We start from the raw sequence: 16396 nt of genomic DNA on the forward strand, positions 1-16396 counted from the left end.
CCGGCCATCGATCGATGTCGACTGAACCGTCCACACTGCCTCGATAACATATGTAGATTTACTTACCTCGTCGATCGACGGCCAGTCGACTATGTGTAGACATACCTTTACTTACACATTATTTTCTTAGGGAACAGAATAGAATAGAATTTATCCTTTATCAACTCTTACGCTTATCTATGGTGTGAAATTGACCTTTTTTTTTTTTTTTTAATATAATCAACGAAAGAAAACCCGCCACACGCAGAAATACATTTCTGCAATTACGCATTACCTTACAGGATGAAATTTTTAATTCATTATATCTTATAACATTTATCATTACAATGTTTATCAGTAGAAATGCTTATAAAGGTAATGTTACACCAAGCGCGCATTGTTCGCAAACAAGAGAAACTTTGAAAGTTAATGAAAATTGAAATTTAAATAAAAGAAAGACATGAATTTTCTAAATTGTTCTGAAAAACCAATGAATGGAAACTTCATAAATAAAATAAATTAATTTTAATTCAGTTAAGGGTGGGGTTTCAATGACTTGCTCTTAAGCCCCTAAAAAATGGGATCTTGGTGAAGACAAGTTTTCCACGAAAAACAGATATAGTATAGACTATAGACTTATCTGATAGGAAATAGGTACCACGTGCATAGGTAGATATGCAGGAACTAGTCATAAAACTGACAGCAACGTATTTCCCAACACATCATACCTATCATACCCAACACATCATTTCATAATTATATTATATGCGTGAAATTTACATATTACAGATTATAGGTAACAATTACGTGTAGACAGGATTGAAAATAATAATTATTCGGTGCCAACTACGAAAATCTAACTGAAACAGCACTTGGCTTCATCCGAATTAAACTAATGGAAAAGCTTTTTCTGAAGAGGTTTCATAGAAGGAACCAACCCCAGTGGTGCAGTTGTTAACGCGTTGGACTTTGGATCTGGAGGTTGGTGGTTCGAGTCCAAGTCAAGTCATAAAATTTATCTAGGTCTAATCATCGGGGAACGATATTTGTGACAAGCATTTAAATATGCTTTTCTCAACACAGTTAAAAATTCTTTTGAAGAATTCTTTTGAAGAAACTGTTAAAGGTATATCCAAACATAGTCAACCGGCCGTAATCTATGTTGTCGAGGCAGTGTGGACGATATCGATCGATGGCAGGTCGACTATGTGAGAAGTGAGAACACACCTTAACAAACGGAGGTTTTTTTTGTGCCAAAATCGAAGACAGGGCCAGAATAGTTAGTCCGGGATGTCGCACGCCTACCATGTAAGCGCTAGGTCGCGGGTTCGATTCCCACCCGGGGGAAACATTATCCACAGAAGCTAAGCCAGCTCGGAAAGGCTGGCTTTATCCTAAACTGCCCTCCTTCTGCCTTCAACTGCGGGAGGATAAGGCATCAGCAGTGACAGTTCCCTCTATCAAACCTCTTTGAAAAAAAAGAGTGCTAGGGAGGGAGGAGGGAACGATATTTGTGACAAGCATTTAAATATGCTTTTCTCAACACAGTTGAAAATTCCTTTTAAATATTCTTTTGAAGAAACTGTAAAGGTGTATCCAAACATAGTCAACTGGCTGTCGATCGACGAGGTGTATCTATGTTGTCGAGGCAGTGTGGACGATATCGATCGATGGCAGGTCGACTATGTGAGAACACACCTTAACAACGGAGGGTTTTTTTTTGTGCCAAAATCGAAGACAGGGCCAGAATAGTTAGTCCGGGAGGTCGCACGCCTACCATGTAAGCGCTAGGTCGCGGGTTCGATTTCCACCCGGGGGGAAACATTATCCACAGAAGCTAAGCCAGCTCGGAAAGGCTGGCTTTATCCTAAACTGCCCTCCTTCTGCCTTCAACTGCGGGAGGATAAGGCATCAGCAGTGACAGTTCCCTCTATCAAACCTCTTTGAAAAAAAAGAGTGCTAGAGAGGGAGGACTTCATACTTCTCAATGGAGGAGTTGCAAATGGGTAAAAATTATAAATAAATGGTGGATTCCTATGTAAAAAGTTGAGAAAAATCCAAATCTGAGGTCAAAACTCCGAAAAAATAATAAATTGTAAAAGGTCGAAAATTCAATTTTTATTTTCCGTTCTAATGAAAGAGTTCAAATATGTGTGACGTCAGACTTTACGCAGTTGTTATTGTTGCACTTCATCTACCCTGGGCCGTATTCAGGGGAAGGGGGGGGGCGAGGGGGCCCGGGCCCTTCCCTGGAGCTCAATTTTTCTGCTTTACTGTAGGCTAGGCTCCGAAAATTTGGAGCATCCACCCTCCCTCCCCTCCCGTACATTACTGTTTAGACACCCCCTCCCTTCGCTTTTGGGACGATAAGACCTTGGCAGTTGCAGTTCCCCCCCACCTCTGTGGCCGAGTGGTCAAGAGCACTGACTGTCAACCCGGAGGTGCTCGGTTTGAATCCAGGCTAGGGTAGAAATTTTCTAACCAGACTTTTCTGTTCTTGGTTAGGCATGTATGCAAAAGAATGTGCCTTGAAGTAATGCGAAAGCGGTAGGTACCATTTAACATTGACTCAACCTTGCCTTACCTTAAAACCATAGGCCTTTACACCAAGATCTAACCCGGGAGGGATCGGCGCGAACGACACGCAAGTGTTAAAGCGCCTGACCTAACCCTATAATAATAATGGTCGCTGCTCATTTGTAACAGCTCCTTTTTGTAGCAATTTTCCATTGACGTGACTTCTGAACAAGTACCTACTGGAGCGGTAAGTCATAAGCTTGGTGATTGTGATTCACACGAGACAGAGCTCTGGGCTCTGGTTCATTTCGTCGGGCATCACTAATCATGACACAGGATTTGGTGGTGCCATAATGAATTTTTTAGAAGATTGAAGTTTGATGAAATGCTATACCTCAATGACCAATTGATTGTAATTCGAGATCAACTTATGAGCTCACTTTAGGCTTAATTAAATGTCTGTTTGGTTATTGGAAATGCGAGTGGACAGTTTTTCCTACCTCTGACGTAGGTAATTTCGCTAGGTACCTAGAAAGTTTGTGAGATTTTAGCATTCATCTTCGAAATAAATCCACACATTTTGGCAGTTCCATTTCGTCGGGCATCACTAATCATGAACAGGATTTGGTGGTGCCATAATGAATTTTTTTAGAAGATTGAAGTTTGATGAAATGCTATACCTCGATGACCAACTGATTGTAATTGGAGATCAACTTATGAGCTCACTTTAGACTTAATTAAATGTCTGTTTGGTTATTGGAAACGCGAGTGGACAGTTTTTCCTAGCTCTGACGTAGGTAATTTCGCTAGGTACCTAGAAAGTTTGTGAGATTTTAGCATTCACCTTCGAAATAAATCCACACATTTTGGCAGTAACACATCCTGTTTCCTTCAATTCATAGCCAAGGACATCTGTCTGCAGCCAGCGGTGATAGGTGACTGCGCCAATTATGTGCTCACCTGGTACTATGACTCGTTGTTTTGGCAGTAACACATCCTGTTTCCCTCAATTCATAGCCAAGGACATCTGTCTGCAGCCAGCGGTGATAGGTGACTGCGCCAATTATGTGCTCACCTGGTACTATGACTCGTTGGAGGCTCGGTGCCGCCAATTCTACTATGGCGGCTGTGGCGGCAATCAGAACAACTTTATGACGGAGGAAGCATGTCAGGCTCGCTGCGCTGGAGGTACTTTCGTGACGTCATCGGCGGCTCCGGACCAACTTGAGAACAGAATCGCAGTGGGTAAGTTGAACTCTACTGGATCGATGATTTTTCTAAAAAAAAGATGAGTGCGCCGCAAATGGCCAAATGAGTGTTTCACCGCCATTTTAATATCGTAGCAATGAAACAACTGCTACATTGGAGGATGAGTGCGCCGCAAATGGCCAAATGAGTGTTTCACCGCCATTTTAATATCGTAGCAATGAAACAACTGCTACATTGGAGGCTTGTGGTCTTTGTCGTACCATGCCCGTTCCGTAGTATGATGATGACGACTTTAGGTCTCGTGGTGTTAACTTCGCCCTAAGGACGGGACGATTAGACCTAAAATAAAACAAATAAGATGAGTGTTTCACCGCGGTTTTAATATCGTAGCAATGAAACAACTGCTACATTGGAGGCTTGTGGTCTTGTGTCGTACCATGCCCGTTCCGTAGTATGATGATGACGACTTTAGGTCTCGTGGTGTTAACTTCGCCCTAAGGACGGGACGATTAGACCTTAGCACTTATATGTAGTTCCTCCTATCGTTCACTCTAAAGATAGTTTTATAACTATGCCAGAACTAACTCCAAATACCTTTCTCTTCCAGTGGACGTGTGTGATCCTGTTTTATATGTAAATATATGCCAGAACTAACTCCAAATACCTTTCTCTTCCAGTGGACGTGTGTGATCAACCCAAAGACGTGGGACCGTGTAACGGCAACTACGTCAATTGGTGTTGGAAGAATTTGTCTTTGGACGCCCAGAAATCCGAGCTCCTTCCTGATCCTATGAAAATTTATATGGTCTCAAACACTCTTGAGATGATGTTTTTTCTACAGTAGATATAATATGATGACGTGTTTAATGATAGTTAGAGTTAGAGGTAGGTAATTGTTCTGTACTGTGTAGTCTTTAGCTGTGTCCACACATAGTCGACCGACCGTCGATCGACATCGGCTAAACCATCCACACTGCCTAGATAACATAGATTCACCTCATCGGTCGACCGCCGGTCGATTATGTGTGGACACAGGTTTAGACCTACCCTATGGTTCTGATATTTTAGGGAATATCTATATTTATCGTAATAGTACGATAGTATCAAATCAAGTATAACCATTATATTTTCTGGTTCTGGTCCTCCATACCAAAACAAGTTTAACCAACCACACAAGTATAAACAAGGTATATTCTATTCAACAAATGACTGGTTCGGTGACTGGCTGTTACGGGGCCCACTCAGCCTCGTGAGGAAAATGAGTATCTATGTAGAATATAGCGAACGGTGCCAGCATGGATGATAAACATTGGGTGTTAAGATTATTGAGATGTTTAGAAAATCCTACAATGCTGCAGTGAGCACCAAAATAATTAAATAAAAACACAAAAAATGGCATTTATTTACTATTTTAACCTTAAAATTTGGTCCTCAATTTCAACCTTATCATTTGGTCCTCTATTTTAACCGTATAATTTGGACCTCTATTTCAACCTTATAATTTGGACCTCTATTTCAACCTTATAATTTGGTCCTCTATTTCAATTTTATAAATTGATCCTCTAAAATTTATAATTTGATTCTCTATTTCAACCTTATAATTTGGTCCTCCATTTCAATTTTATATTTTGGTCCTTTATTTCTTATAATTTGGTTCACTATTTCATATAATTTGGTCCTCTATTTCTTATAATTTGATCCTCTATTTCAGCCTCGCCGCCTCGATTCCACAACTATTCGGAACCCACTGTGGAAGCTGAGGAAGGCAACTTTGTGACTTTGAGATGTATAGCAATTGGATATCCAATCCCTGTCTACACCTGGTCCAAGGGAGAAGTCAGCGTAAGTTCTTATGCTTATTACATGGTTTTGTTTCTGCGTAAGTTCTTTTAACATGTTTTTTTTAGCGTAAGTTCTTTAAACATGGTTTAATTTCAGCGTAAGTTCTTTTCACATGGTTTTATTTCAGCGCAAGTTCTTTTTACATGGTTTAATTTCAGCGTAAGTTCTTTAAACATGGTTTAATTTCAGCGCAAGTTCTTTTAACATGGTTTTATTTCAGCGTAAGTTCTTTTAACATGGTTTTATTTCTGCATAAGTTCTTTTAACATGGTTTTATTTCTGCGTAAGTTCCTTTAACATGGTTTTATTTCAGCGTAAGTTCTATTTATATGGTTTTATTTCAGCGCAAGTTCTTTTTACGTGGTTTTATTTCAGCGTAAGTTCTTTAAACATGGTTTAATTTCAGCGTACCTATCTATGACAGCGGCGAGACAATAGCACGTTGATTGCACCAGCTCCTAATGGATCAGTGAAGTTAAGCAACGTTGCACGTGGTTAGTATCCTGATGGGTGACCATGTGGCTAATCGCGTCCTGCTGGCCTTTCCCGACCAATCTCAGGGTTAATATGAGTAGGAGGGTAGCACGCCTGCCTTGGAAGCGCCAGGTTGCGAGTTCAATATATTATTAAATCCCGCCATTAAATAGTGTCCTTTCTTATACTCTTATATAATGTTGACAATTCATGAAAATTCATCTTGCTAAGTGGAATTAAAAGAGGTATTCTCAATGAGCAGAGTGGAAGAAAATATGATCAAATTGCAGACAGCCTATCACTATCAGACTGAAATGAACAAACCGAAAGGAACAAGAGTTTTTTGTATTATCATCCTGACATTAAATTGAAAACGTTACATTTTCTTTGGATAGGAAAATTTTGGTCACATTCCAAGTTTGTGCTAAGTTAGGAATTCCAATAGTAATAAGTTTGTACATAGCTCCACAACGTATTGTGTATAGTGTAGTGTGCTATCTACAGAAGGAAAGCAGTTCGCACAAACACGGAAGGACAAAGTCTGGGACAGAATAAAGCTCTATAAAACCAATGCATGAAGCTTCACAAAACCTTGATGATAAAGAAAATCAGAGATTAAGAAAATGCATCATAGAAACGAAACAATGTATTTGAACTATGTAACAGAAACGTATGTAGAAGTGTTACTAGTTCGTTTTCTGGTGTTTTGTCTTTTAAGACTTCTAGACATTTTCATTCAAATAATAAAATAATTAACAAGCTGGGTCCGTCCCTCCGGGAATTTTTTAGCCCGTAGTTTATTCGATCATGGTTAAAGAATACCTTTGTACCTACCTAATTTGTTTAATATTCAGTTTATTATCATTCTTGATTTGATTTTTTGATTTTACTTTCATGTAATGATTTAAAATCAAGACTAGAGCCCGTTCTCCCTTTATTCCCAATATAATGTTCAAGTCACCCATCCATTTATTGGCCTTTCTCGGCGTAGCTTAACACAGGTGACGCTAAAACCGGTCTTAAATTATCGACTGAACTGTTATCTAAAACTTTCTCGCTTTGAGGTCATAGGTCGTCGCGACAAATTTCAAGATCAGAGCTCATTTGTGTGAGAAAATGTGAAAAAAAAAAATCCCCCAAAAACCAGTTTTTTTGGATTTTTGGCTTTATGGTATTCTGGACAAAATTTGCACCACCATTTTCGTGATCCTGGTAAAAATACCTTTAATTTGATATATAGGTCGACTAATTCAACGCTGTTTGCTAAAGTGGTGGATAATAATGATTTAGCCAATTTGATCGCCAACGTCCAGTAATGGACATGGCACACTAAGAAGAAGAAGAAGATAGGTCGACTAGGTTTGGATAAGTCCTTCTATGGGGACAGACAGACACACAGACGACACCGAAGCGAATACAATAGTATAGTCCGTCCCTTATACCTTTTCATTACTGTTGTAATAATAAAGGAAGGACGGACTAAAAACCCGTAACTTTTTGATTTTTAATGCGGAAATTTTGGCAATTTCGCGATTAGCGAAAAATTTCGCGAAGTCCGCGAAATGGGGGTCGAGCCACCCCGTAATTTTTGTTAAGTTTTGTCCCAACTCTGGGGACGGTCGGCTCAACAGGAAAAACCCTCACACTTTGAACTAAATCTTTCTGTCCCATAAGCTCACGTGACGTGACGTGATAGCAGTACGTTCAACCTTTATTTTCTCTCTTCGATTTCGGGACGATAAGACCCTAGCAGTTACAGTTCCCTTTGTCAAACCTCTTAAAAATATATAGGTATATATATATTCGTATGTCTACAGGAACGACTTGTGTTTCCTGGAATCGGAATCGGGTCCGTGCACGCAACAAGAGGCAGCCTGGTATTTCGACCGCAACAGTTTTATAACTATGCCAGAACTAACTCCAAATACCTTTCTCTTCCAGTGGACGTGTGTGATCTCCGGGAAGAACGCGAGGTAAGAGCTGGTCTAGGTCGCCCATATCCCCTTTGACGGAGAAAAATCGGTAAGGTACCTGCATCTTACTTGATTATGTGACTTTTTGTGCTGAACTAATCAGATCCCGCTTTGCATGTAAACACTTGCTCCACAAAGCGAAATCTCACAATCTCATTGGTTCAGCCATATTTTGTTTCACATAATCGAATACGATACTGGCTTATTTCGTCCATATTCCCTTTGACGGGGAGAAAAATCGGTAGATTAAGCTGGCTCAGGTTGCCCATATTCCTTTTCGAGGGGGGAGAAATCAGTACAGTAAGCTGGCTTATTTAGTCCATATTCCCTTTTGAGGGGGGGAGAAATCGGTAGAGTAAGCTGGCTTATTTAGTCAGTACTGCCTTTTGAGGGGGGGAGAAATCGGTAGAGTAAGCTGGCTTATTTAGTCCATATTCCCTTTTGAGGGGGGAGAAATCGGTAGAGTAAGCAGGCTTATTTAGTCCATATTCCCTTTTGAGGGGGAGAAATCGGTAGAGTAAGCTGGCTTATTTAGTCCATATTCCCTTTTGAGGGGATAGAAATCGGTAGAGTAAGCTGGCTTATTTAGTCCATATTCCCTTTTGAGGGGGGAGAAATCGGTAGAGTAAGCAGGCTTATTTAGTCCAAATTCCCTTTGACGCGGGGAGAAATCGGTAGATTAAGCTGGGGCTTAGGTTACCCACTAGAATAAAATTGTAGGTCAAACACTGAGTTCTGGATATCGAAAAGAGTGCAATAGTCCTTCACACAGGACTCTGTACACAGGAACTCCGTTAGAAAAGTCCCCCATTTCAATGTAATGGAACGGAAATTTTTCTGGTGACTTTTACCATGTTTTCTTGCATGCCCTATTCTCAACTGCACCCTAATTACCTAATTTCTGGTTTGAGTATATTTACCTTTGAGCACTAAACTTTGGTTTTAGTTTAAACCAGTGATGCGCAACCGGGGCGATATCGAACACTTTTGGGGAGATGAAATTAATTTGGGCAGTAGGGGGGCGGTGAGTTTACTTTACGGCGATGGCACATTCCTAAAAATACTCGTAATTCTCCACTATTGGGGGGTTTTCTGGCCAGAGTAAAATTAAAATCCTTTTTATTCCTACGGGCGGCGTCATAAAAGGTTGCGCACTTCTGGTTTAAACTGACTATGTCAACGGTTTGGCCACCCCTTCCATTCTATCTAACCATTTCCCCCGCATGTTGTGCATCCGTTCCCAATCAGATGAGTGTCTCCTACAGGATAGGAGAAAGCTAGCCGTTCCAAGAACGAACGTCATCTGTTGAGGATATAGTTCCTCAAGGTCGAGAATTAGACCTTGGTTAAACCGCGGAGTTAAAGGGACTTTTAAGTCCTATCCCAGCGGGATAAACAACAGTGTATGTAGGTATATTCTATTCTCTTCTAACCTTTTGAGGAGGTTTCATAGAAGGAACTGTTAACAACAGAGGTCTTATCGTCTCGAAATCGAAGAGAGGAGGACAGGATAGGAGAAAGCCAGCCGTTCCGAGAACAGACCTCATCTGTTTAGGATATAGTTCCTCAAGGGCGCGACCTAGCCCTTACAAGGCAGGCGGGCTACCCTTCGAGCTATAACTAGGCTGTTTCTATTTTTACTCAATCTAATTTTTCCCCCCCAGATGTCGCTGTTTCAACCCATGTCAGAATCAAGACCCCCAGTGTCCATCCAACACACGCTGCGCTGTAGATCTTGTACGAAACCCTGAGACTAGGGAGACCCAGTATATTGCCGTGTGTAGACCCTGTAAGTATATTATTATTTATTTTCTTTAAACAAGTTTTCCGCCAGCTTTATATTAAATTTTAATTAATTAATTATTAATAACAATAGACGAGTTACGCATTTTATTTTGGCTCCTTTTTCGATTAAGAAGGAACAGTCTGTGATGTCCCTGATGTAGAAGCTTCATTTTCGCTCTTTTACTATGGGGTCGATTCCGAAAATGTGGAGCATTCACATCCTCCCCTCGATAAACCCCTGGCTACGGGCCTGCTCCCCTGTGTATGTGGCCCGTGAAGTAGGTAACAGCCAATGTAGCATGTGGCCCGTATACACATAGAAGTGTGATGTCCCTGATGTAGAAGCTTCATTTTTACTCTTTTGCTATGGGGTCGATTCCGAAAATGTGGAGCATTCACATCCTCCCCTCGATAAAACCCTGGCTACGGGCCTGCTCCCCTGTGTATGTGGCCCGTGAAGTAGGTAACAGCCAATGTAGCATGTGGCCCGTATACACATAGAAGTAGGAAATCCCTGTTCTAGTGGTTGGGTCCCTGTGTTGTATTCATATTCATTCCTAAAAGCATTAGAAGACATTGTATTGTCATTCGGTTTTTCTCCCCAGTATACAAGGAGGGCGAGTGTCGTCCGCAACCTCAGAATGTCTGCGCGGACAATTGCAAGGACGATGCTGACTGCACTGGTCAGGCCAAATGTTGCCCGAACGACTGTGGCTATTCCTGCTCGAATCTGTTTGATATCACGACAACCACAACCACAGTCAGTCCTGCCTACCCTGTTTACACGTCCACCCCATACACACCTAATATTCGTAAGTTCGATTGCCGACGGGGTCAAAAAATTTGCATCATACAAATGTCTGGTTCGGTGACTGGCTGTTTCGGGGCCCACTCAGCCTCGTGGGGAAAATGACTATCTATGTAGAATAGGTATAGCGAACGGTACCAGCATGGATGATAAACATTGGGTGTTGGGATTTTTGAGATGTTTAGAAAATCCTACAATGCTGCAGTGAGCACCAAAGTTGTGAAATAAAAACACAAAGAAACGGCATTTTTTTTTATTATTTTAACCTTATAATTTGGTCCTCTATTTCAACCTTATCATTTGGTCCTCTATTTTAACCTTATCATTTGGTCCTCTATTTCAACCTTATAATTTGGACCTCTATTTCAACCTTATAATTTGGTCCTCTATTTTAACCTTATCATTTGGTCCTCTATTTCAACCTTATAATTTGGACCTCTGTTTCAACCTTATAATTTGGTCCTCTATTTCAATTTTATAAATTGATCCTCTATTTAAAATTTATAATTTGGCCCTCTGTTTCAACCTTTTAATTTGGTCCTACATTTCAATTTTATATTTCGGTCCTTTATTTCTTATAATTTGGTTCTCTATTTCTTATAGTTTGGTCCTCTATTTCTTATAATTTGGTCCTTTATTTCTTATAATTTGGTCCTCTATTTCTTATAATTTGGTCCTCTATTTCTTATAATTTGATCCTCTATTTCAGCCTCACCGCCTCGATTCCACAACTATTCGGAACCCACTGTGGAAGCTGAGGAAGGCAACTTTGTGACCTTGAGATGTATAGCAATTGGATATCCAATCCCTGTCTACACCTGGTCCAAGGGAGAAGTCAGCGTAAGTTCTTATGTATATTACATGGTTTTATTTCTGCGTAAGTTCTTTTAACATGTTTTTTTAGCGTAAGTTCTTTTAACATGGTTTTATTTCAGCGTAAGTTCTTTTAACATGTTTTTTTTTAGCGTAAGTTCTTTTAACATGGTTTTATTTCAGCGTAAGTTCTTTTAACATCGTTTCATTTCAGCGTAAGTTCTATTTATATGGTTTTATTTCAGCGCAAGTTCTTTTTACGTGGTTTTATTTCAGCGTAAGTTCTATTTATATGTTTCTAGCGCAAGTTCTTTTAACATGGTTTTATTTCAGCGTAAGTTCTTTTAACATGGTTTTATTTCAGCGTAAGTTCTTTTAACATGGTTTTATTTCAGCGTAAGTTCTTTTAACACGGTTTAATTTCAGCGTAAGTTCTTTTCACATGGTTTTATTTCAGCGCAAGTTCTTTTCACATGGTTTTATTTCAGCATAAGTTCTATTTATATGGTTTTATTTCAGCGCAAGTTCTTTTTACGTGGTTTTATTTCAGCGTAAGTTCTTTTTTTCTGGTTTTATTTCAGCGTAAGTTCTTTTAACATGGTTTTATTTCAGCGCAAGTTCTTTTTATATGGTTTTATTTCAGCGCAAGTTCTTTTTACGTGGTTTTATTTCAGCGTAAGTTCTATTTATATGGTTTTATTTCAGCGTAAGTTCTTTTAACATGGTTTTATTTCAGCGTAAGTTCTTTCTACGTGGTTTTATTTCAGCGTAAGTTCTTTTAACATGGTTTTATTTCAGCGTAAGTTCTTTCTACGTGGTTTTATTTCAGCGTAAGTTCTTTTTTTCTCACTTGAGATCTCTGTACCTACATATCTATGACAGCGGCGAGACAATAGCACGTTGATTGCACCAGCTCCTAATGGATCAGTGAAGTTAAGCAACGTTGCACGTGGTTAGTATCCTGATGGGTGACCATGTGGCTAATCGCGTCCTGCTGGCCTTTCCCGACCAATCTCAGGGTTAATATGAGTAGGAGGGTAGCACGCCTGCCTTGGAAGCGCCAGGTTGCGAGTTAGACAGCGGCGAGGCAATAGCACGTTGAATGCACCAGCTCCTAATGGATCAGTGAAGTTAAGCAACGTTGCACGTGGTTAGTATCCTGATGGGTGACCATGTGGCTAATCGCGTCCTGCTGGCCTTTCCCGACCAATCTCAGGGTTAATATGAGTAGGAGGGTAGCACGCCTGCCTTGGAAGCGCCAGATTGCGAGTTCAATTCCTGCCCGAGACAAACTTTAACGGCTCAAATGTTGTAACTTTTGGATTTGGATTGTCCTAATTTCCAGATTGATGGTTCAGATGGTCACTACAAGTTAACTCTGGATGGCGTTCTTCAAATTGTCGGCCTAGTACGGCAAGATGCCGGTATCTATGTGTGCGTTGCCGCTAACGGTATTGGTGATCCTATTCGGAAAGAGTTCAATGTCATAGTTCGAGGTAAGCGATAAAGTGGTTTGTACGCATGGTTTTCATAGTTTGTTCAAAGTTTTCATAGTTTGTTCTTTTCTCAGTAAAACCTGATTTTACTGGTTTCTCCCCTTCAACACTTTTGGCTTTTCTAATGTTTACCTTAAATAAAGGCAACTACGAGCAATGGTACTACGACCGGGACACAGACTCCTGCCAGCCGTTCCAATATGGCGGATGCCAGGGCAATCACAACCGATTCAACGACCAGTGGTCTTGTCAGAAGCGCTGCGTCCAGAATATACCGCCTCCCGATCCTGCTCAGACCCCGTCCACAACACTCGCACCCCGCCAGGAAGCGGCCAGGTAAACCAAACTGTTGAATTGAAACATTAAGTACTATATTCCTATAGCTTTCTAAGGAGGAGTAGGTAGGTACCTACATATCGTTGTACCCAATGAATTGTCGGGAGATTTTTGAAAGGTCAGGAAGCGGCCAGGTAAACCAAACTGTTGAATTGAAACATTAAGTACTTACTATATTCCTATAGCTTTCTAAGGAGGAGTAGGTAGGTACCTACATATCGTTGTACCCAATGAATTGTCGGGAGATTTTTGAAAGGAGAAGCTATAAAGTTAAATATATATAAAAGCAAGGCCCTATTTAGGGGGCGAGGGGTTTCTCCTTCACTGTAGGCCAGACTCCGAAAATTTGGAGCATCCACCTCCCCCATGAGGGCAGTGTGGCTATTATTAACAAAATTACCTACAATATTATGGGAAAACTTTTGTAACGAGCCACCCCGTAATTTTTGTTAAGTTTTGTCCCAACTCTGGGGACGGACGGCTCAACAAGAAAAACCCTCACACTTTGAACTAAATCTTTCTGTCCCATAAGCTCACGTGACGTGACGTGATAGCAGTATGTTCAACCTTTATTTTCTCTCTTCGATTTCGGGACGATAAGACCCTAGCAGTTACAGTTCTCTCTGTCAAACCTCTTAAAAAATATTCTTATGTCTACAGGAACGACTTGTGTTTCCTGGAATCGGAATCGGGTCCGTGCACGCAACAAGAGGCAGCCTGGTATTTCGACCGCAACACTTACCGGTGTCAGTCGTTCATCTACGGTGGATGCGAGGGTAACGCTAACCGCTTCAATACGGAGGAGCAATGCGAACGGCTGTGCGGAGAGTTCCGCGCCGAAGGTAAAATCATTTATTTATTTTTCAAAGGCTTTATGGCAGGATTCTCACACAGTGAGCTCTTCCACCCTACCAAATTATGGCTTACCCTAGTGTATTACCGATAAATGGGTTTGAACAGTCTAGAGTGGTGTTTTCTGATGTGCGTACTTATACGTAGGTACGAGTAATTACCTAAACATACCTAGTATTTGATGGTTGTAGATTTGTCATTTTGGTCTGTAGTATTTTTTGGTCTAGTATATAATTATGTAGTTCTAGCATTTTGGGCTTGTCTAATTTTTGTATCTTACAAGAAGTATTGTTCATAGTAAAATTTCACTAACCCTAAAGCCCTAGTCTACTAACCCAATGGGACTTTAAGCTTCTGGAACTTTAAAGTCTAGGTTTATCTCCTAGGGTTAGACTAACACCCTTTTTTTGTGAACAAATAGTCTTGCTCTCAAGTCTGCGTGAAGTTAATTTTGACCCATCAGAATTTGGATTTAATGTTCTTTCTCGGAACGGCTTTCTCCTATCCTGTCTTCCTTCTCTCTTCGATTTCGGGACAATACCCTTTTTTGTGAACAAATAGTCTTGCTCTCAAGTCTGCCTGAAGTTCATTTTGACCCATCAGAGTTTGGATTTAATGTTCTTTCTCGTAACGCCTTTCTCCTATTCTGTCTTCCTTCTCTCTTCGATTTCGGGACAATAAGACCTTAGCAGTTACCTACAGCTCCCTCTGTCTCTGTCAAACCTCTTCAAAAGTTTGTATTGCTTCAGTGCTACTTGAGAGTTGAGAGTATTTTGTTCATAAAATGGATGCTAATCCTAAGACCTCTAACCCGCACGCTCTCTCCACTAACCCTCCGTCTAGACCCAGTCGGTCAGCGGCCCGCTGCCGTTATCGGCGAAGACCCGACATCTGAGTCAAATGGTACTACGACAAGGATCGGAAACAGTGCGGTCAATTCCACTATGGAGGCTGTCCGGGCAATAACAACCGGTTCGATTCCCGGCAGGAATGTGAGGCGTTGTGTGGCGAGAAGGATACGGGCAGTAAGTAGACCACGTGACACTCTGGTTGCTATGACGACCGATTGTTTGGTGGAGGTGCACGGTATGAGATTGCATGTGTTTCCATGAGAAGTAAATAAAGGCTCACTTATATTGAGGCAAAAAGGCTCAAGCGCACATTGAGGCAAGAAAAAAATATGCTGCACTGAAACATGCTTCAAAGAAACATCAATCGACGGGACGGTCAACATAAGGCAACATACAGCAATGCATCATGTGAATAAAGGCTCACTTATATTGAGGCAAAGAGGCTCAACCACACACTGAGGCAAGAAAAAATATGCTGCACTGAAACATGCTTCAAAGAAACATCAATCGACGGGACGGTCAACATAAGGCAACATACAGCAATGCATCATGTTTACATGTTGTCCTGAAGCAATTGTTCGGAGCTACATGTTGTCATGAAGCATGTTTTACTGCAACATGCTTCCTCAGTGTAACAGCGCCTTAATTTGCCTTAGCGTAACAGCGCCCTAATTTTTGCCAAGAATGAATGATCTAACCTTTTGGTAGAGGTGTTGTGAATTACTTGTGTTATTTTTCATGTCTAAGATGAATTTTAAATTTTTAGTACCCTTTTTATAAGAGATGATCAGCTATCTCTTCTACTACATTGTATTGAGACTCCTTTACCCATAATATGTATTAGGTCCTGTAGGTGAAGGTTAGTAATCGTATTCCGAGTTTTTCTATTGTTATGTACTACCTATGTAATAACAGAGTGGAGTGGAGAGTATAGAGCTTTTAGCTCCAAGTTCTTATGTCGCTTCCCTCTATCGACAATTTTCTCTACGTGGGCAATACTCTATGCCTTTATGCGCTGTACTCTCCACTCCATTCTGTTTTTAGCGGCCGGACATTCCCTATCAGGTAGACCTGACGAGCGCACCTGTTCAGGCGTACCTTCCTGTCAGTTCTACCTGATGAGTGGCCGGCCCAAGAGACACTTATTAGGTGCCTACACCTACAATTCATCATAATAATTGAAGGCATCTGCACTTACCGTAGAATCTCTTTACCACGAATGCATGAGTTAGACTAATACAACACTTACTCCCGGGTCTACAATGGACGAATCCCCCTGTGAAAACCCCTCTCTGCGCATGGGCAGAAGTTTATTCCTTCAGTCATAAACCTGCGTAGACGTTTATTCCTTGAGTCAAAGACCCGGTGCGCATGCGTAGCAATTTATTCCTAGCGTCACAGACCCGGTGCGCACGCGCAGAAGTTTATTCAAAGACCCGGGGGTGATGGTTTGGTGATTTG

General features: G+C 41.0%; 2 protein-coding genes across 2 annotated transcripts; both read left to right on the plus strand.

Moving 5' to 3' along the window:
- The first annotated feature begins 3464 nt into the window (after window positions 1-3464).
- On the plus strand, window positions 3465-5751 carry LOC113466252 (papilin-like). Its single transcript, XM_026821481.1, has 5 exons — window positions 3465-3741; window positions 4313-4321; window positions 4383-4442; window positions 5417-5547; window positions 5737-5751. Exons 1-5 carry the CDS (start codon window positions 3465-3467, stop codon window positions 5749-5751), a joined length of 492 nt encoding a protein of 163 aa, XP_026677282.1.
- A 914-nt stretch (window positions 5752-6665) lies between these two features.
- On the plus strand, window positions 6666-15215 carry LOC103506439 (papilin-like). Its single transcript, XM_026821483.1, has 7 exons — window positions 6666-6691; window positions 7839-7994; window positions 9659-9783; window positions 10385-10591; window positions 11297-11427; window positions 12746-12896; window positions 14928-15215. The coding sequence occupies exons 1-7, from the start codon at window positions 6666-6668 to the stop codon at window positions 15194-15196; spliced, it is 1065 nt and encodes a 354-aa protein (XP_026677284.1). The 3' UTR covers window positions 15197-15215.
- The last annotated feature ends 1181 nt before the right edge of the window (window positions 15216-16396 follow it).

The sequence above is a fragment of the Diaphorina citri genome, unplaced genomic scaffold (assembly GCF_000475195.1).
Source record: "Diaphorina citri unplaced genomic scaffold, Diaci psyllid genome assembly version 1.1 scaffold235, whole genome shotgun sequence".
Taxonomy (NCBI): Eukaryota; Metazoa; Arthropoda; class Insecta; order Hemiptera; family Psyllidae; genus Diaphorina; species Diaphorina citri.